General features: G+C 36.5%; 1 protein-coding gene across 21 annotated transcripts in view; it reads right to left on the reverse strand.

Moving 5' to 3' along the window:
• Positions 1-257: 257 nt before the first annotated feature.
• Sox5 (SRY-box transcription factor 5) overlaps positions 258-21,082 on the reverse strand; it is a 921,295-nt gene continuing 900,470 nt past the window's right edge. For all 21 annotated transcript variants that reach the window (XM_063238388.1, XM_063238384.1, XM_063238383.1 and 18 more), the window contains 4 exons: positions 16,490-16,598; positions 13,050-13,223; positions 6,752-6,968; positions 258-5,252 (listed from right to left, as the gene is read on the reverse strand). In XM_063238388.1, coding sequence (XP_063094458.1) covers positions 4,949-5,252; positions 6,752-6,968; positions 13,050-13,223; positions 16,490-16,598 — 804 coding nt within the window. In that variant the 3' untranslated portion in view covers positions 258-4,948. The remainder of the gene's footprint in view (positions 5,253-6,751; positions 6,969-13,049; positions 13,224-16,489; positions 16,599-21,082) is intronic.

The raw sequence follows: 21,082 nt of genomic DNA on the forward strand, positions 1-21,082 counted from the left end.
GCTTTCACATGTGTGAGCTGATGACACAGGACAGGGTTGCGTATCTTTTGACAGAGAGTGAAGCTGGATCCCATCTCGGAGGCACGTCATGGGTTCTGACTGAGCTTCCTGCAGTGTCCACACTGAAGCTTAAACACTCCATTCCCCTGTCCAAAGTCAACCTCAATACCGAAAATAGGGGCAGATCAGCTTTCAGAATAAAACTAATGATCACAATTGTGTAACAAGGATTGTGCAAAGAAACACAGTAAAATAGATAAAGAACACATTTGCTGTTTTTATTGGTGCCTTGCACGGCAGTAATACTGAAAAAAGAATGAAAAAAATAAACAAAAACAAAAACAAAAGACAAAAAACAAAAAAACAGGTTGGTGGCAACCCACATCTTATTTTTTTAAGAGTACATAAACTCCTGTTTTATTTTTATTGTGGCATGGATGATAACATAAAACCAAAAACATGAAAATATACAACTTATATTACACTATGTGTTATGAACAAAATATAAATCTATAACTCTATGTTATATTTACATAATTATTTATTTTATTAAATTTCAAGTGAGATGGTAGGTTGCACATACTTTGTTTTAAGCTCCAGGCATTTGATTGTCTCTGTTTTATTTTTTAAAAAAATTTTTACTTGTAAAATCCAAAATGTCAGAAAGACTAAGAGCTTTAGAGCCCGTGGAGCTATATAAATACTGTTTTAGTGAACCAGTGACAGAAACACTGGAGAGGACAGGAATTGATCAGTAGGAAACTCAACATGTCATCTCCAACCTGGTAAATTGATAGTTATAGGAAATTTCAAAATTAAATACTGTATAAGCTTGGCTAAACAAACATCTATGCCCTACAAGACAAAGAGATATCTGAACCACTTTCAGTGGGCTTCATATTTTTCCTTGTAGACCCCATAAGTTTTTATTATTAACTTGATAGACAAATATTTTATAAACCTGTTTGTAAATATACAGTTGTTTATTACAATTCAATAATTTACCCTTGAGAATGAATGGAAGTATACTTATTTTTGACATTTTAAGTGTGATATAAGAGGTTTCTTCTGAGAATATTAACAGCTTCTGGATTAAGAAAATATCTGAAATGAGACCATGAAATAAAGATAATTTTCTTTAAATTAATTAAGGTAAAATTCTATTCCAGATATCAAATCTAGGGAACAGTATCACCAAAGAACATTTTAAATATTTGTTCCTTATAGAAAGATTTGGTTTCAACAATGACTATGTCTTTCAGGAGGAATCTGATGACATGGGTAACTCTAAACTGTAGATGCCAAATGAACCTTAACATTGACCTAACTAATCTAGGTGTAAACAGACTGAAGAATAGTTTGTGTTCTGTTCAAATGTAATAACTAGCCAAATCATTATTAGTTTACCAATAAGCAACTTTTAACTATTTTTTCTAGTAATATTCTTTTAGATTCATATAAGAACATGACTAATTTAGAGGAACAGATCACATCAAGTATAAAAAACAGAGTTCTGGCAAGATTATTCCTCAGAGAAAAAGTGGAGGGAGACAGAGAAAAAGGATGGGGGTGTGGAGAGAGAATTTTCAGCAGGTGGGTAGGCAAGAAGAAAGGAGGGAGGAGACAGTTTATTTCAGTTTGATTTCATTCTCATTTCTTCCACCTTATCTTTTTTGGTCATAATGGGGCACAGAAAAAGAATACAAAGTTTTAGGATCCTTTACAAAAATCATAAACCAGTCAAATGCCAGAAAAGGCAGTATGTCAACACAGCAAGTCTCTGTTCACAGCACCTTTCATCAAGTGACTTCAAAACATTAATATAAGCATTTTCGTTTTTCTTGTCTTCTGGGGAGAACTAGAGCAAAGAAATGTTGACATCCAGTGAATTAAATGCTGTAACAAGAGAATTCAATGAGTGCTGTGGACTTGTTTTTTATTTCAGTCCATGCACAGGTTAGTCTTGGGCATATATGTAACTAAGTAAATTCTGGGTTCCAGCAGTTAGAGATTTCTATTAAGAATTTCATTCTATCGTTCAATAAAACAAGGAAATTTTAAACCAAATGCAATATTTTGTCAATTCAGTGGTGTTTCGGATTCATTTTGGCCATGAATGCCTCAGTGGCATCTACCTGGAGCTAAAACAAAGTATTCTTGTAGCCCAGAGTCATCAAATGGAAACCAAGCATGTGGGTAACATGGTATGAAATAAGGATCCAGCAGACGTGGAGGTGACCCCACGTAAGTCAGAAGAAATTTGTTAACAAAGACAGAACAAGTTTTTAAAAAATCTGTTTTCACATTGTACCTAACAATGATACAAAAGCAAGTGTCTTTTTTTCCTTTTTCAGAGTGCTTAAAAACAAATAGAACAAATAAAAACAAAAGTTGGCTCTAGATGACTGTGGCAGTTAAATAACTAAAATGAGTGACAAGAGCATAAGACAAGATTGATCACGAGCCTCCTATTAATTTACTCCTCTGTATTAAACACCAGAACTGACATTATTGGGGCCCAAATTTTTAGAAGGAAAAAAACTTACAAAAGAAGTAAAACTGTGTGGGTGAACACATGTGTGTATGTACATATATATATACACACATATATTGGTAAGTATATGTGTGTGTGTGTATATATATATGCATATTACATATGAGTTGGTGATAGCAATTACTTTTAAATATCTAACAGCTTATTGGCTGCACTTCCAAATCAGAGCAGAATAAAATAGAAAGGGCAAAATAAAATAAATTATACATAACTTACTAATCTGGGAACAGCTGACCATTATTATTATTATTATTATTATTTTATCATCATCATTATTACAACACTAGCAAAAAGAGGCAGTTTGAATGAAAATACAGTCATCAAAAACAACAGAAAAAACAAACGAAACAAAGTCTCTGACATGCAGGATATGATCAGCTCCTCCAAGCAAAACCCGAAAGCAAGTCTTCTGAGAGAGAGAAAATTTTTAAAAAGTATTTATTTTCTTTATTTATATGTGAAAGTCAAACTTTAGGATGGTGTTTGGTGGGGGGTGAGATAGGAAAATGACCACTGGACAGAATGAACACCGTGGTACATCCAAGCGACCGGCTCAAGTATTTACTGCTGGATGTGGAAACGCAAATAATGGCAAAATTGACTTAAAAAGATTTTTGAATTTATTTGTACAGGTGCTACCACTGCCTTGGCGTTTGGCTGGCAAAATTTTAAAAGGAGTCCCATCCGCATCGGCTGTTGCTCTCTGCGCATGCTCCGCAGACACTAAATTAGACTTCAGCAGATTCACCTCCCAGCAAAGGAAGAGGACTGGCTGGGATCCCTGGGCTCAGGCAGGCCCCGCTTTGGTGGCCTGCAGTGACTTTAAATCAAATCCTGGTTTTTATGGCAGAAAATGCACCTGGCCCACACTTTTGAAATGCAAAAAGGCCTCCACTTCATTTCACGGAGATGAAAAATACAAAAGTCGTCATCAGTTCCTTTTCCTGGTCAGGAAAGGATGGAATGTTGAGAAATAAGCTAATTCTGTATTTCTGGGAAATGGCCAAATCTATTCAGTAAAAACAGTGATTGTTTTGCTCGAAGTATCAACAGGAAAAACAAAAACCACTAAGTAGCAAACATTAGTAGAACCGACTGTCCAGGGAAAAGGGACATCTGGGAGTCGTTTGCTAGCTGCTTCCGTGTGGTACACGCACACCTCTATTACACAGGGCCGCCTGATCCCTCCGATCACCATCACATTAGAAACCGAAAAATAGAATTTCTGAGCCCTATACTTGGTTAAATTGTCATTTGAAGTGCAAAGTCAAGGTCAAGATTACTTCTAGACCAGTCACTTAGGAGGATGTGGGATTTCATCCCCAGATGTGGGTTTAACTCACAATGGTCCAACTTTATTTCTGTTAGTACCATATTCACACACATACATACACACAAAAATCCAAGATCAGAAAATATTTTTTTCTCTAAATTTCTTATGTCTCTCTCTCTTTTCACCTGAGAACAGCACCTACAGTTTCCATTTAAAAAAAAAAAAAAGTCAAATCTCACCAGCTGCTGGTATATCAGGTTTTTCAAGGGATTGTCTAAGATATAACACTGTCCTAACTCAAGAAGGAACAGGAAAAAGGAAAAGGAAAAAATATGAAATTGGTCAACACTTCAGTACAAATTTGGCACTTGCTTAAAGATGTAGTGTGGTGTGCAACAGATAAAGAAAACTCTCTAAAGAAAATAACTGTGTGTTTTGTGATGATAGCGAGGAAGTTAAAAACAGGCTCTTTTTCCCTCCCCCCCTCCCCCATGCACAGACTTCCATCTTTAAAGCAAAGGGATGGAGAAAGTGGAGAGAAGTAAAGAGAAATTCGTCTTTCATTTTTCTGTCAGGTGCATTTAAAGAACTAAAAAAGAAAAAAAAAAAAAAAAAGGGAAAGGAAAGAAAAAGTAAAAGAAAAAAAAGCCCAGAAACCCCCCAAAACAAAACAAAACTTATTTCTTTTTAAAAATTGTAGCACAAAACAACGAAACACATTCACAAGCCACTTGTTGGCACTGTGTACCTGAGTGAGAATTTCTAGAACATTGTAGAACAAACAGCCATAAAGTTTATTAAAAAAAAAAAAAGTTAACGGGTAAGACTTCAGTGCTTGGATGTAGCAGCTGAATTACTGGCATTGTTTTACCCATAGCTTATTTCAATCTCTTGTTGTCGATATTGTTGTTTGCTTTTTTTTTTTTTCGTTTTTTTTTTTTTTTCTCCTTTCCAAGCCTTTTGAGGCTGAGGTCTATTAGTCAGCTGATGTCCCAACTATTTAAGACTAACAGTTAAAGTAACAGTCAGTGTATGAGAAAGTTAATGTGCTTGGCCACTGGTAAGGATGAACCAGCTAGGGCTTCTTGAAGTCCTAAGGTCACAACGATCTTTGACCCTTATCAGTTGGCTTGTCCTGCGATATGGTTTTCACTGTCACTCCCATAATCCACATCCGGATCATCCTCTTCCTCATCGTACTCATCATAAATCTCTCCGTTGATGTCCTCAGCCTGGATCTCTTCTTTGATGTGCGGCTCCTCCCCTTTCACGCCGTAAGTGCTCTGAATAACGGGCATCCCGGGCTCAGGGCTGCTGGACACGCTGGAGTGCTCGGAGGGCAGGTGCGGGGAGGGCATCCCGGCCATGGCGATGGCTCCCGGGTACACGACGCCAGCGGTGGCGATGGGGATCTGTGCTTGTTGCCTGTCACAGAGGAATTCCCAAAAAGAGGTCAATAATCAGTATGAGTGAGACGCCTGTCTGGCTTAATAATTAAGGTGCTCAGTGGCAGCCAATCCTAAGGTACTGATTGTCACCAATTTGCCTAATGTGCTAAAAACTGTACCCTGCTTTGAGTCTCACACCTTGCCTTTGGATGGCGCCTTCTAGAGCATCAGGCATTTTACATGACCTACCCATATGCTTGTTCAAATACCCTGTTCTGTTACCATTCTGTGAAATAAACAGGCACAAAAAATGAAGTTAAGGAACCCAAGTCCTTAACTCCAAGTGCACTTTGCCTTCACTATGATATGTACTAAGAGTATTTTTTTTAATAAATTAGCCTAAATAGAATTCATTTGTAATGGAAAAACCATGGAGCTATCAGATAGCTTTACTGTTCAGAACATTCCAGAACTGAGCCACACCACCCTGTTCACCTGGCCCCTAAAACAGTTTCGGTCCCCTGGAGGTGGGAGGCCAGGCCAGCCCCACGGATGCTCAACCCCAACCCGTGCCACTGCACTCTGGTATCATACCGAGTCTTGCTGTCCTATCTGGGAAACGATGAATAATTTTTAAATAAGGGGTCGTGTTTTCTCAGTTTTGAACTGGGCCCTGTGCAATGTGTAGCTGGTCCTGGCCCTGGTTTCTTTTAGGCATTCATAAGTCTGCTACATTGTTTACTTGGGCTTTGTGTACAGCTTTGCGAGAAGAGTCAAGCTCCTGGACAGGAATCACAGACCCTTGGACAGAGCACAAATATTCTTTAAAGGAAACAGAGAGTGCAGGACAAAACTGAAAGCCCCCCGCCCCGTTATCCTCTGGCCATATTCAGAACAGTATTCATTATTCTGAGCTTGCAGGATAGCCCTTTGCTGGAGTATGTCTGGACAGAGGTCTCCAGGAGCAGCGCAGTTACAGGCTGCCTGTCACAGCTCTGTCAACAACCCTGCCACGGGGAGCAGAGGACAACATCCTGCAAGCTGCGTTCCTCATTCAGAGCAGAACTTCCGTTCACAGCCTGGCTGTGTGCTAAATATAACCCGATTCTGTGTAATCCACGCAGAGTGTCACACGAGGCCACCCATGTGCCTTGATAGCTCAGCAGCCCTTCGCTCTTCAGCAGTGTTTCTCTCTTCTGAAATCACTTTTATATTATCTCAACTAAGTGGTACGTGGTAATGTCTATCATGGTGAAACCCTGAGAGTAATGACATCCGTGAGGAAGTGAACCAGGAATACTTCTGAGCGTCTCCTAGCGGCCTTCAAACTTATTTAGAGGTAGAAAGTCGCAGTGGACCCTTACGGACTGATTTTTTAGGGTGATATGGGACACAGTTTAATTTTGAAAACTTTGAAATTTTGGTTCCAGGTTCTTTTTCAAATGCTGCTTTGCAATTCAACAAACACAGTGTGTTTCCATCCCACCGCGGACAAGGGGGAGCTGTCTCTGGGGGATAAACGAGCGCGGGCCATACCCGACGTTGAAGTACTGCCGCATTTCCTGCCGCCTGTTGCGCATGATGGCCTTGTATTCCCCGATGCGCAGCTTTTTGCCATCCACGAGGCAGGTGCGCTTCGGCCTGGGCTTGTACTTGTAGTCGGGGTACTTCTCCAGGTGCTGCTTGCTGAGACGGGCTTGCTCCTCGTAATATGGCTGCTTCTCTAGGTTTGTCATAGCTTTCCAGCGAGATCCTGTAAAGAAAAAGAGGTTAGGGTTCCGATTTGCACGGCTTCTGAGCATCCTAAAAGAGATATATATGACGGAGATGTGATGGAGAACAAGATCAGAAGATGCTGGCCAAAACCCAGAGAACCATCAACATGGTTTTGACTAGTGAACTCTGACTTGGAAGGCAAGATCTCAGAAGGACAGTGGTGCTGGTGCACTGTGTATCCAAACCCAAGAGCCTGTGTATCCCAAAATAGGAGCCCTGGACAATATACTCTCTGCCGAATGAACAGACTCTGGTCAAATGAACAATTTATCCAAAATTGTGCATTATAAGTTTTAGCAGTCATGTTTTTACATTTGACTATGATGTAATTCAGCTGCAAACTGAACATTATATATAATAATCCAACAATTTTCAATCTACTTGTTTTTTTTTTAAGTGGGGGCACTTTACTGCAAAAGTTCCTATATCAAATATACCAAATATTATCACTCTCCCCAAATGTTTATGTATGCCTATAGTAATGATTATAGTTAAGAATTCATTTCACTAAAAATTTGATTAGAATTATATTGTTACCAAATATGGACTGGATAACTACTACGTGGCAGACACACACAGTGGTAAGAACTTCACAAATGTTTCATTTCTACTTTTCATCACAATTTTTCATGATAGCATTATGGTTATTTTCACAGATCAGAAAATTGAGCTTCACATAGATGAAATAAGATACCCAGGATCACATAATTGTTTGATTGCAGATGTGGGATTTAAGAGCAAGCTCAATAGAATTTGCAGTGCCCTACCTCTTTCATACATAGTTGCACCTGCTGTCTATGATCCAAGAGTTAGCAGAAATACAACAAGTATGCATTCGCATTTTTCTCTGAACATGTTTTCAATAAAATAAGACACTTTCATGGTACAAAGAAGATAGACACAGAGATATAATGATTTGCCAAATTGTGTCTCTTTCTTTCACTAATAGTTTTGGTGTATATTCAGCTGGGACTGAGAAAAGTCAGTTTTAAACTAAACCAAAAATAATCAACACTCACACTCAATGTAAACGTGTCTGAAAGTTTTGATTCTGTAAGTGCGGCTCTATATTATAGTAAGAGAGGTAGTAGCAGCAGTGTTTACTTCTTACAGATTTAGAATTCTTATTACAAAGTACATTTATGTGCGAATAATCAATCTGATCTGACATGTGTACGAAGATTGTAGAACTGGATCTAGGAGATCCCCGCAGCTATGGCTTGAACAGGATTTGTCCCCTCCAAAACTCATGCTGGCGTTTATCCTCACTGTGAGGTATCAGCTGGGTGGAGGCAATCCAACCAATGGGGCCCTGTCATTGAATACTGGTAGTTTATAAGAAAAGAGACGAAGAAAACAAAGAAGATAAACACAAGGACTCTGTCTCTTGCCATGTGATGTGCCAGTGCCTCAGACTCTCCAGCAAGAAGACATCACCAGGTATAGTCTCTTGACCTAAGAGTGAGATTGTGAACCCAAATAAGCATTTTTCTTATAAATTTATGTAGCCTCAAGTATTTCATTATAGTAATGAAAAATGATACACCTACTGATACACCTACCAAATATATAGTGATACTGCTTTCTTCATCTGACTTTCAAAGTTATCTGAGCAAGATCTCAGAAGCTTTAGAGGAGGTTTTTCATTCAACCAAAATTCCATACTGCAACTGCAAACAGATCACTGCTGAACAGTTCTTCCCAACAAGTGTAAAGAATTCTTCAACATGGAATATTCTACTTTACAAAGCCTGCAGTGAACAGGACATTATTTCTTCGCTTGGAATTGTTTTCTATTGGAACAGATGTTGCGCAGGTGGGAATATCCACGTAGGAGTTATGAAGATTTATAAACATAGATTTTTTTTTCCAATCTAGTCAGCTAATATAATTTTATTTCTTTTATAACAGAAGCTCAGGTTACAGTTCAAATAAAATAGTTTCTTTTTCTATTCTCTCTCAAACTTCTTTTGAAAAGCAGCGTTCAAAATTAAGTCAATAGGTCAGGCCATATCATTTGTAAATACTCCTTTATTTTCCCAACATTTTTCTGTAGAGGTACTTACACAATATTATGTTGTTTTCTCTGTATAAAAAAAGATAAGTTATAATACTATTGAACAAGATCACTTCTTTTCATGGGGTTTTTCATATATATATATATATATATATATATATATATATGAACCTCAGATTGGATAGTGAAAAACTAAGCTTATCAGAAATAACTTACTGGCAAACAGGAATACATTAAGATATAGATAGTTGACTTAAAATAAAATTCACTAGCTATCTTTATTCCAAAGTTGAACAAAGAAATCAGTATTCTCAGTTAGAATAAGAATTGAAAAAGATTCTTCCCTAAGTCTAAATGTTCTATAAGCTCTAAATTATTATGTATCTCTAGGGAAAGGAAATGTTTACGCCTTGAAGTAACCTTAGGATGTGAGAATTGTTTCATATTTCCTATTATGTGCATAGTGAGGCATTAATTGCCAAATATGCAGTGATGAACAAGAGAGTTAAGTTTCCTGTCTGCTTAGACTTCACATTCAATGAGGAAAAATATTATGCATCTTGTTACAAGTTTTATTATTATCATTATTACTATTATTATTGCTGTTATATTAACAGTCTTATAGACTGAACACTGAGCTACATTCCCAGCCCTTTTTTATTTTTCATTTTGAGACAGGGTCTCACTAAGTTGCTAAATTCCCCAGGCTGGATTTGAACTTGCAACCCTTCTGTCTCACTTTCTCAGAGCACTTGGAATACAAGCGTGTGCTGTCATGCCTGACACAAATTTTATTATTGTAATTATAAATGTGTGAATTACATAAAGTAACTTATCATAAGATAAGAGGAAACGATTTCTATAAAGATCAGAAAGACAAGAGCACCTGATGGAAGAAGAACACTGTGGTCAAGGTCTTTTGATGAGACTGTGAATTTAAAGTTAATCTGACAAAAATGAAGCACGAAAGGGATGAATACATGCAGTCATGGCTAATAGAGGAATTCTTAGGCAAGTGGGGTTCAAAACCTGGCATGAAATGAGATTATAAAATACTTCGACTATTGGTTTGCAGTTTCTGCAGAATTATTGAATCCTAAAATATATTTAAAAATAAGACCATATATGAGTTACACTTTTAAAATTGAGAATTAAAATAGCCTGAGAACTAACTGGGGCAAAATGCCCGATATACCACTGTATGATCATATACATAGGATTTCACTTTGCCGGCAAATCCAGTTTTCCTGTCTTAATAATTGCTCTGAATTGGGTTTGGTTAGGTTTTAATGGCTGTGCGGCTGACACAGCGATTGAAAACATCTTGGATGTAAATCCCTGACACATGCTAGATGAGAATGTTGGGAATGCACTTTAGGTATCTCAAAAAAAAAAAAAAAATGATCCATTTGATTTGGGCGTGGTTAGCTGCTTAACCTGGAGGCGTGCACAGGAAGAAGGTGCCCTGATGTTCTCAAAAGGCGGGTCTTTCTATATGGAAAAGCTGAGAATGAAAACTGGGTATGCTTCCTGATGACAAAATAGTACATTTCAATTAAAAATATCAGATACTCAAAAGAAAAATGATAAGGGCCTTAGAATTGTTCTTTTCCTTTCGAAATCTGGCAGTACGGAGTGGAGAGCATGAGCTGAGGAACATTGTCATCTCCATGGGGTATGTAATGAATTTGCACATTTTACTCCAACTACTGTATATCTAATCAGAAAAAGATGTCCCCCACTCCCTGATCTAGCGCCAAACAGTAAAAGGTGATTCCTTATGTTAACAATTTCAGCAGAATGGCTTATTAAAACCAGATTTTAGGGTATTATAAAATGCTTAGAAGCCCTTTAAAATGTCAACTAGGATCCCCAGAGACTACGTAAAATGTCAACCCAGCTCCAGCGCCTGTTTTAAGCAGAATGAATTAGCAGCATGCTGTCGGAGGCTGTTATCCAAAACAATCAGCAAAGAGGAAAACATCAAGCTTTCTTTGTACTTTTATACGAAATAGGCCATTCAGAATAATCTTGTGGATATTTGAAGATCACTTATTTATTGAAAGCTATGACTAAATATTGAGGTCCAAAACACTTGAGGGTTTAATTTTTGACCAGACACAAATGCTCTACATTTAAATAATACAATTTTATCTGAAAAACTGGAATCCAGCAGTACTCTCTTCCATGTACTCTGTGATGATATAATCATACAGTCACACTATTCTCTCCTTTAGATCAGAGAGGAATTGTCTTAGTCATTTTTTGTCCACAAACAATTTTGCTATGTTTTTAAAGTATCATTTCGCATCATCGAAACTGGTATTTCTCTTAAGGTAAACTTTTCATCCATGATTATTGCTTTTTGAGTGTGCAGACATATGAACTGAGTAACAAAGACAGGTGAAACAATGTTAGTATTTAGCTGGTTTTATTTTGATGTTCTTAGATTTCTAATTTGAGAATAATTGATAAAATATAAAATGTGCTTACATAAAATACTTCACAGATTTCTAGAGTTTTTCTAAATAAAAAAGTGCATTGCATTTCAAAAATGATGAACCTTATTTGGAAGAATATAAGTCGTAAAAGGGAAAATGGAGCAGAGATTAGTGGAGATGCAAAAAATAGGCATTTTTACTCAGCTCCAGTTTTTGATTTTCTATAGATACATGCTTTAAAATATAGATGTTCACATTTTCTGTGCATGTCTAAGGCTTCATATGTTCATGTCTTTTAATATGATGCTCATCTACCAATCTCAAAATCACTTCATATGAAAATATTGAGACAGAAGGTTAGATGGCTACTGGCTTATTTTGATCCCATACATTACTAATGCACACTGTGGATTGGGTAGCATCAGTTACCTCTGTTCTTAAAACAAGGTCACAAAAAACTTGCATATGTTCAGTAACTGCTTTTGCATGAACAGTTTCTTAATGAAAAGAATCAAAGGAATGTGGTCTTCATAAACTACATAAACATAGTATGCTATGGATTGTAATAAACCTTTAATAGTGTAGACATATTTTACTTGTAAGATCCAAAATCTGTTGATAGAGTGATTGTTCTATCTTATTTTTATTGCCTGGGTTTTGATGTCAGTGAATGAATAATCAAAATTTGCCGAGGTGTCCAGTACTCAGCCACCAGACTATCTGAAGATAAAGATGATGTAAAGATGATAAAGACAGGGACAGTAATGATGATGTCAACTGATGACACAGATGCAGTTTGTTTCTTTGTGACTTAAACTGGTTCTATACTTTTCTTTATAACATGAACCCTTTCTTCTCCCCCATCCTTTCTATGTACTTCAGCATCTATGGAACAGTAAATATATGTGGTTTTTTTTTTGGGGGGGGGACCTGCAAGCTGCAATGACACAAAAAGTCTCTATTTAATAATACTGCACATTACTGAAAGTTACAAAAAGTGTTGCAAAAGGTAACTTTTGTACCTATGCATACCAAAAATACCTTCTAGAATGTGCACCAGTTCTTACTATGCTCTGAGATTAAACTGACTTAAAATTATAACACACAAATATCATCTTCACCTCAACCCCATGTCCGTGATGAACTCTAAGCAATTCAAAGTCAAATGCTTATCCCTGTGTTACAAGGTGATGTAAGAGGAAGGAGCCTTAAAATGAAAAACAACATGTCCACGTGTGTCAAAGAGAAAGGATGGAAATGACCGATACCAGTCTCTGCTGTCTCAGAGAAAAGCACCTTGTTTTACAGTCACAGTTAAAATCAGACATTTGAAGAGGAGAAAATAACAATAATTAATAATTGGCATGGAGACACAGAGGGATGTCTCCTGATGAACATGGACTATTCCATCGTCATCAGAATCCCTGAGGATCTTTCTACACCTGCAAAAGACATAACTGGGGGCAGGGTATTTAGCTCGCTGGTTCAAGCACTTGCTTGGTAAGTACAAGGTCGTGAGTTTGATCCTAGGTACCCCTCCCAAAAAAAGCTATAACTATACATTTATTCATATATCACTTAATTATTCATGCTTTCTTACCCAGTATCTTGCTGATGTTGGAGTTGTGCATGTCAGGAAAGGCTTGAAGGATTTTTCTCCGTTCATCTTTAGCCCATACCATGAAAGCATTCATTGGACGTTTTATGTGGGGTTCATTGCTACCACGCCCCCTGGATTCCCTATAAATTCTTGACTCTGAAACTCCAGCACTTCCTAAAAAATAGGAATATCATTCATGTCAGTGTTAAAACTTTTGGCAACTCGGTTTTTTGCAATACTGCTTGGTCTATTAAAATAGCTAAAAACAAAAAAGTACTTTTGATCATGGTACTTCTAGTTCTGAAGACAGATGCTTGTTTATGAAGTTTTTGTGATAAGCCTTGTAGTGGCAAATGTTGTATTTATATTTTCAATCCATTTCTAATTTATCTTCCCCTGCTTTCCCTCGACTATGACTGATTCACTGTTTACATTTAAGAGCCCACAAGAAACTCGAGTATATGTTTTTGGTATAATCTGGTAAGACAATAGATTAGATCAATAAACATGCCAATGCTGTAGAAATATTAAAAATGAAAAGGGGCTGACAAAGCTGTCAAACAGTAATCTGTGTGGCAGATGGATTGTTGAAGGTGAGGATATGTCTTTGTCGCTTAAAGGCTATCAGAACACAAAGTACTCCAACCTTTTTATCTCCCCGAGGTTATATAAATAAAAACAGGCTAGATAGCATTTTGAGGTCAAAATACAATACAGGTGTTTAATTCTAATGTGCTTGGCTTTGCTTTGAAATTACATGCTAATATATGCATGAAATATGCTAATGTAACAATGATAGCTGCCCCCAAAAAGATATTTAAAAAATTGTAGGGGAAAGAACAGACTAAATATAATATTACCAGAGTTTCTTAGGAAGCCTACAGTCACATGGATAAGGTGAAAAATATAATATAGTCCTTTGAATTTTTTCTTAACATCTAAAGTTTTCCAGAGACCCAAGGATAGTTACAGTTCAATCAGAATAAAAGTAATAAAGCTAATTTCATGAATCACATCACCTGTAGAAGCTTCACTCACTCCAAGAGCTGTATGTGATTTCTTAGAGTGGTTTGCCAGAGTAGACACCTTCTAAGATACTTGAGTTTAGGCAATGAAAATATGGACAACCAGAAGAAAACACGGCATTTTGACATTAAATTTTCATTATAAAAGATGGAGCAAAATATAAAATAGTCTGGGGATTTCTAGGACTTAGATAATCAATACAAACACTGCTTTGCTTTTCTGCATTTATATTCTTTCTTTTCTTAAATAGAAAGAATAGAATCAATCAAAATATCCCAGACTGGAAGCCCTCTATAGCAGCAAATAAAAACCTGCATATCTGTTGGTAGTGTCTCATTATTTCTCATTCTTACCATGCTCCCTGGAAGAGTGGAAAATATTTCACATACAAGCATGACTGAATTTAACAAATAACATCAGGACAATTTTGATGTTTTAATGTTGATTATCATGGGCTTATTTTATCATGCTAATACAACTTAAAATTTATGAAATGTGTTACTACCAGTAATTGCCTTTTTATTGACAAAAATGAGTGCTTATATATAGTAACATCTTTCTAAAATGACTCTGTAACTAGCAAATGATCACTTGCACATCTGCTTTCTCTTGTTCCTACACCTTACAGCAACATAAGCAATAAAAGAACAGTACGTGACTTCATCAAATCTAACAAGCATTTTGCATATCAGCTAGACAGATTTATCCTAGTTGATGAAATAGCAAATAGAACGAAATGTTCAGGTACATCAGATGAAAGAAAACAGATTTTTTTCTTGGCTACCCAACTGAATAAAGTTTAGTTTTGACAGAATTACGAAGTTAAATGTTCAAGCTTGGCTAGTTCTTGGCCGATACAGACCTTGATGATTTAAGTAGAATTGTCCTGAGGCAGAGACTAGACAGCTATGTGTGAGGTGTGATCAAAACATATGGTGAAAATCTAGATTTAAAGAAAAGTATTCCAGCAAAAGACGTATTGCCATGAATCTTCCTCAAGGTTTTCCCTCTGACTTTGAACACTCTTATCCCATCCTTCTGCAACTTCCTGAAGCTGTTCTGCAAGTCCTCTTTTATCAGTGTTTTCATTGTGCTCTTGGGGCTGCCTTGATGTACTGAAATGATTGAAAATGTTTGCCTTTTATGGTCATTTTTACTTGGCAGAAGAGCCAAAGTCACAGAGTGCCCGGTCTGAGAAATAAGATGAATAAAGAGGCAAAGCAGAGTTTTTAGGAGCCCGCCTTTCCGTTGGCTAGTACTCCACAGCAGCGTTCACTGAACTCTTGCTTACCCCTAATAAAGACACTCAAAGACTTCGAAAACTGCCTTAGAAAGTGGTAAGAACAATGGGATACACCCATATCTGGAGAGTGGTGACATGTTCTCTACTACATTTATAAAAAAACCAAACTTTGACATTCACTACATATTCTGATCACACTGCATATGCTAGAGGGTTGTCAAGAAACCCTGCCTCCTCACCCCACATGCACGTGCGTGCGTGTACGTGCGTGTGTGTGTGTGTGTGTGTGTGTGTGTGTGTTACAGTACCATTCTCAGTGGTTTAGCTTGACACAGTCTCTTCCATGTGCAAAGGACTTCCTCTGTAATACTAGTGAAGTTGAGGATCTGATACCAAACCAACTCTTAAGATGCATGTGCATTTGCATGCGCATGTGACCTGACTGACCCTGAAGAGAGGTTCCTATCTGAGGCACTATATAATGGCACTTTATTCTGTTTTTCTCTTTTCTATGCTAGTGAGATTAAGCTCCATGTAATTAGCTGTTGTTCTTATCTGGTTGTTCAGGGGAGCTGTCACAACTGTAGGTCTAAGGGAAGCAGAATGTTGTGCAGCTGGAGCTCTAACTGGGTTACAGAGAGGAGGCAGGGCATTTGTGTGGGAGAGGGCAGGAGAAAAGGGGTCCAAAATGCACAAAGGTATCCAGAAAAAGTTCTCTAGACCATGTGTTTTAGTCATGAATTGAGCTGAAATTGAAAAATGAGCAGAGAGATAGCAGGTTCTGAAAAGTTTAAGGCATAAGATATAGGCAAGTGAGAGACAGGGAGAGATGGTGATTACGGAGATTTGCTTTCAAATCATACCACCTCAAATTAAAGTCCTGCTTCCTGCGCCTAGAGCCCTGTGACCTTGAAAAAAACGCATTCCAAGTTCTGAGGGTCAGTCCGTTCACCTGCAATAGTACTTAGAGCTTGTGACAGGGACTAAAAAGAGATCCATTAAGCAAGAACTCAGTGGAGAGCTCGCAGCATGGGACTGGCTGGTATAGGTGAGCTCTGGCTATAAAGCTCAGGTCTGATGTGACTGTCTTGTCTGTTTTTTAGCAGTTTTTATTGACAGAAATACATACTCTTGCACTTTATTTGAACAGATACAAATAATTTCTACAAACCATCAGAATCTCCACTCATATTGAAGTCCATCATTGCATGGCTAAATTTTCCTTCTTCATTCTGTTTAACTGCCAGTTGCTGAGTCAGACTTTCCAGTGTTGTTTTCTCCTTAAATAAAGAAATATGAATTGAGAGCTAAATTTTGAAATGATCATTATTCAAGAATATTTCTTTCTTTAGGCCATATACATTACATTAGCTTCTGGAAGGGACGGGATATTGATTTACTCACCTTTGCATGTTCATCACATTCTACTGAGTTGATTAAAGGAAATGAACAGCAGGGGTTTTGGAGGGACTTTGATTCTTGTAAACCCCTTTAAGACTTGGCATTTGGGTTTCTATGCTTGAAGGACATATGCCAGGATCCTTACAGACAACCTTCCCAAGTCACAAAACGTGTACTGAAATTTCACAGAAGCAACCTGTTCTACGTTTGGAGTGCCACGTTATTTTTAGCCAAACAGTAGAAGTATAGGAGTGGCATGGGGCCCAGAAAGTCTTCCAGTAGTAAGGTGACTAAATGATAGAAACAAAATTCACAGTAGTGCCCTCTGGTTGCGATCTCCTAAATGCCATCTGCATTTCTCATGCAAGGGTAATGAAGACATTTAAATATTCATTGCTAATTGCTTGTCAAGTCTCTGTACATCCAGTGTGAGTGCCTGCTACTTGGACCACAATTTGATTTGGATTGCTAAGCCAAAATATTGAGTTGGCGAATTATTTGAGATACAAATATACAAAATTATATCTGCAAAGAAATCAAATCATTTAGAAGCATGCAGTGCATGATTTGCATTCATGGAGAACGTGGCTTACTAACTGAATTATGTTCAAGGAAAATATAATGCCTAATCTAAGTCACATAGGATATTAAATTGCTTCTAAATTAAGAAATTGGGTGATGTGAAGAACAGAAAAAGCATATAATGAAAAGTTGACAATTTTCTCTTGAACTTTTCAGCATGCTCTGGGGATGATGTGGTTCCAAAACAGTTTTAAGCAAAACGTCTATTGGATCTCATAACATTTGCACAAGTTTCTTTGTAATCGTTCACCACTATGTTCTAAGGAACACAGTTATGAATTGTAACTAATGAACTATAAATACTGCAGAACTATTACCGACACAATAAAATGTTCATGGCAAATAATCAACTATTGTATTGTAGGTAAAAAAGCTCAACTAATGTGCTCACCAATAACCAATAGGATATTGAAATTATTAACACAGTACATGCTTCATCTCTACAAAATCTGACAATGCTACTATTGTACAATGCCTAGATTGAAAATTCTCTTATGTCAGTGGCCTTGGAACGCCTGCACTCTATTCATCAAAGTCTGTACATGATTTAATGGAAAAACATTTTTAAAATTTCAATCAGTTTACAGTACAGTAGGGAAATGAAACAGAAAACAGTTTATATTAACTTTAGTTTTATAGAATCATGAAGTATTAAATTTGACACAAGTTATACATTTAAAAATGTAGAATCTGACCCAATTTATGTTGGGTGTGAAACTGATCTTTTTAACAGCTTGATGTGGTCTGTATTTCTTTTGCTGAGAAAGTCTGCTGTATATTCTTTAGCTGAGCTCAGGAGCTCTAAGAGTACTAGTTTAACAGGCTCTCTCTATGATAAATATAGCTGTTAAAAGTTGTATTAAAAAACATTCCATTAACATGATCTGATAGTTCCCTGGTCCAGAGAGATTGTACTGTACTTTCTTTGGGTAATGCACAGGGGATAGATTATCCATCAAGTTTTGGTTTAATGGTATATAGGTAAAGAGTACTACATATATTTTTAGAGTGTTCCATTCTGAATCAAGAAGAAATAGCAAAATGAAGGAAATCAGAGTACAAAAGGAATGAATTATGAAGTATTTTCTAAGGATAAGAGTTCAGTCTTATTGATATTATGTCATCTTACCAAAGGACTAAAATTAGCAAAAGGACAGCAGGGAAGTTGCAGTCAGTTTTTACCGTAAGTCACCTCTAACTATCTACCTTTAAAGCACAAAGTATAATAAATAATTTAATTAGCTACAAAAAAGTGGACCTTATCACCTTTCTTAAGAGAATGTCAGAGGAGACAGTAGAAATCAACATAGTAAGTGATACTTTTTTATATAACTCTTTTTATAATGATTTTCAGATGTGTGAACAAGAATAAGAGAAAATTGGAGGAATTAAAGGATGTGTAGTTTTCCTTTAATTAAAAGACACGGTATATAAATTCAAATGGTAGCATTCCTACATCTTGGAAAAACTTGTAGTGGACAACAAATTCAGAACACACATAGAAGCTATGTAAGGAGTAAGTGATAATAACCACCCAAGTGGGAAGTAATGCTCATATAATTTCACATGAAATCCGATCCTATAAATTATCTATAAATCTTATAAAGGTAGATATAAATTTATATATCTATACAGATTGATATATTGATAGATTATTTAGATATTGAACCACCAAAAACTTGAGTTGGATTTCAGTTCTCAATAGTTAAATCAATAAAATTCAGTATTCAGGAGCCTGAGAAGGAGAAAGAATCAAGTGTTAAAAAGCACAAATACCAAACACTTTAAAAATTCATTCTACTCTATTCTTTTTAATTTTACCTTCCTCTAACCTCCAGTCATCTCCTTCTCAGAAGAATCTAAAACTCACTTGTTTGGCATAAATTATTTCCTTTCTCTATAGGTTCTTTTCATATGTACAATAATCACTGAAAATGGGAATATTTTGATTTTCAAAGTACTTATAATTAAATTCTCCCTAAGGAGAGGCATATGAAAGAACACAAAAGCAGTGGATCTCAAGTCAGAAAGAAGTAAATGAGAAGATGTTGAAAATAGGCCACATCAAAGCAACTGAGTTTGAGGAAACAAATGAATATTGATGGGCCCAAGTGACAATTTTTACCAACTTCATAATCATGACTCCAAATGGCTATGTCACATTGTCAAGAATTTGCACAGAAAAAAAATAGCACATGCCTCCATTTAAAGACCAATATTTTAAACTACAAATCCAGTGTAACACTTAGACTTTACTGCATTTTCATTACTGTTCAAATACTCATACGAAACTGACAAGATTCATTGGTCTTTTGTTTCCTACCATAAGGAAAAAGTATCATCAAACACATTTAAAGAAACACTTCTGAACTGCTCTGAGTAACCCTAGAGTGTAGAGTACAAAGAGATTAATTATCACAAGGTAATCAAAATGAATGTGCAGGGGATTTATAAACAAAGACCACAGAAAAGGACCCATATGTTTTCTTTCTGAATAATAATAAAAAATTACTGGTAGTAACCAGATTTCTACTGGAAAGATGTCTTATCTGACTAACCAAATCTTACACAACTTTGTAGTTTTGCTAAAATCAAAGTTAAATATTATGGCAAACCTATTATTCCTTGAAGAAATATTCTGATCTTATGTTGACTGAACAAAAATCAAAGTGAATTACATGGCATCTATAGAAAAAGAGAAAGTTGTAGACCATATAACTTCTTTGGCTCAGATGAATATTTTGAAAACTCAACATCCAAAGGTCTATTATTAAAGTATTAATACTCACTTGGGGAATTTGGCAGCTGGTCTTTGGCTTTGTGTCTAATCCAGTGCTTTGCATAATGGAAAAGAGCATGTATATTGTTTATAAGTAACACCATCTATGGTGGAAATCAAGGGGAGCCCCCACCAAAAAAATCTAAACAGATGTGTGTAATTAGTTGGTTTGAAGGGGTCAATATGGATCTATACTAAGTCAAAAACTATTCTGAATGGCAAAGGCTACCAGGATTAATAGAAATAGGACATATTTGAAGTTAGAAAATAATGGACTTTGGCATCAAAATAGCACATTTCAATAAACTGTCTTATATATTAGCAATATCACTTTATACAAATCACTTAACCTGAGTTCCAGAATCCTAAGTTATAAAATGCATAAAAATATATGACAGACTTTGCAGACAGTCAAGAAAGATACTTTTCAAAGTAGAGAAAAACTAAATGGGGAAAATTGAAAAGACAAAGATTACTTCTGATATGTAGGAATTTACAGGAATAGTTCAGTTTGAAGGCTGATTTCCCTAGTTGAGTTAGGATCTTTTATTTTCTATGGCTAGGTTAGTAGACAGGAACTGAAAAAGAGAATTTTACTAACAACTTTAAAAATGGTCAAGATTTTCTCCTCTTTTCTGTCATCTGAAATATTTTTCTATTTCTTTTTCTTTTTAAGATCCAGGCACGATAAGATGCAGTTCTACAAATCTGTTTCATATGACAAATGAGAATTGTCCCAATTCTATTATTTCAATTTATACAAAAAAAGCGACAGAAAATTAACTATGCTTGTGATGGCTACAGTGGACATCCTATGCTGATATTTCATAGAGCAGTCAAAATAAAAGGACACATGCACTGCATCTTGGAGGAAGTAGGCATGTCCTTAGCTACCTAATCCTAAATTAAACAGTGCATGCATAGATGTTTCTCCTATTACTCCCTGCAATTGGGATTTGTGGAAGCGACGAGTTTTGCCCTCCACTAGGCACACATACAACC

The sequence above is a fragment of the Cavia porcellus genome, unplaced genomic scaffold, assembly GCF_034190915.1.
Source record: "Cavia porcellus strain 051 isolate PalLab524CR breed Dunkin Hartley unplaced genomic scaffold, mCavPor4.1 scaffold_27, whole genome shotgun sequence".
Classification (NCBI taxonomy): Eukaryota; Metazoa; Chordata; class Mammalia; order Rodentia; family Caviidae; genus Cavia; species Cavia porcellus.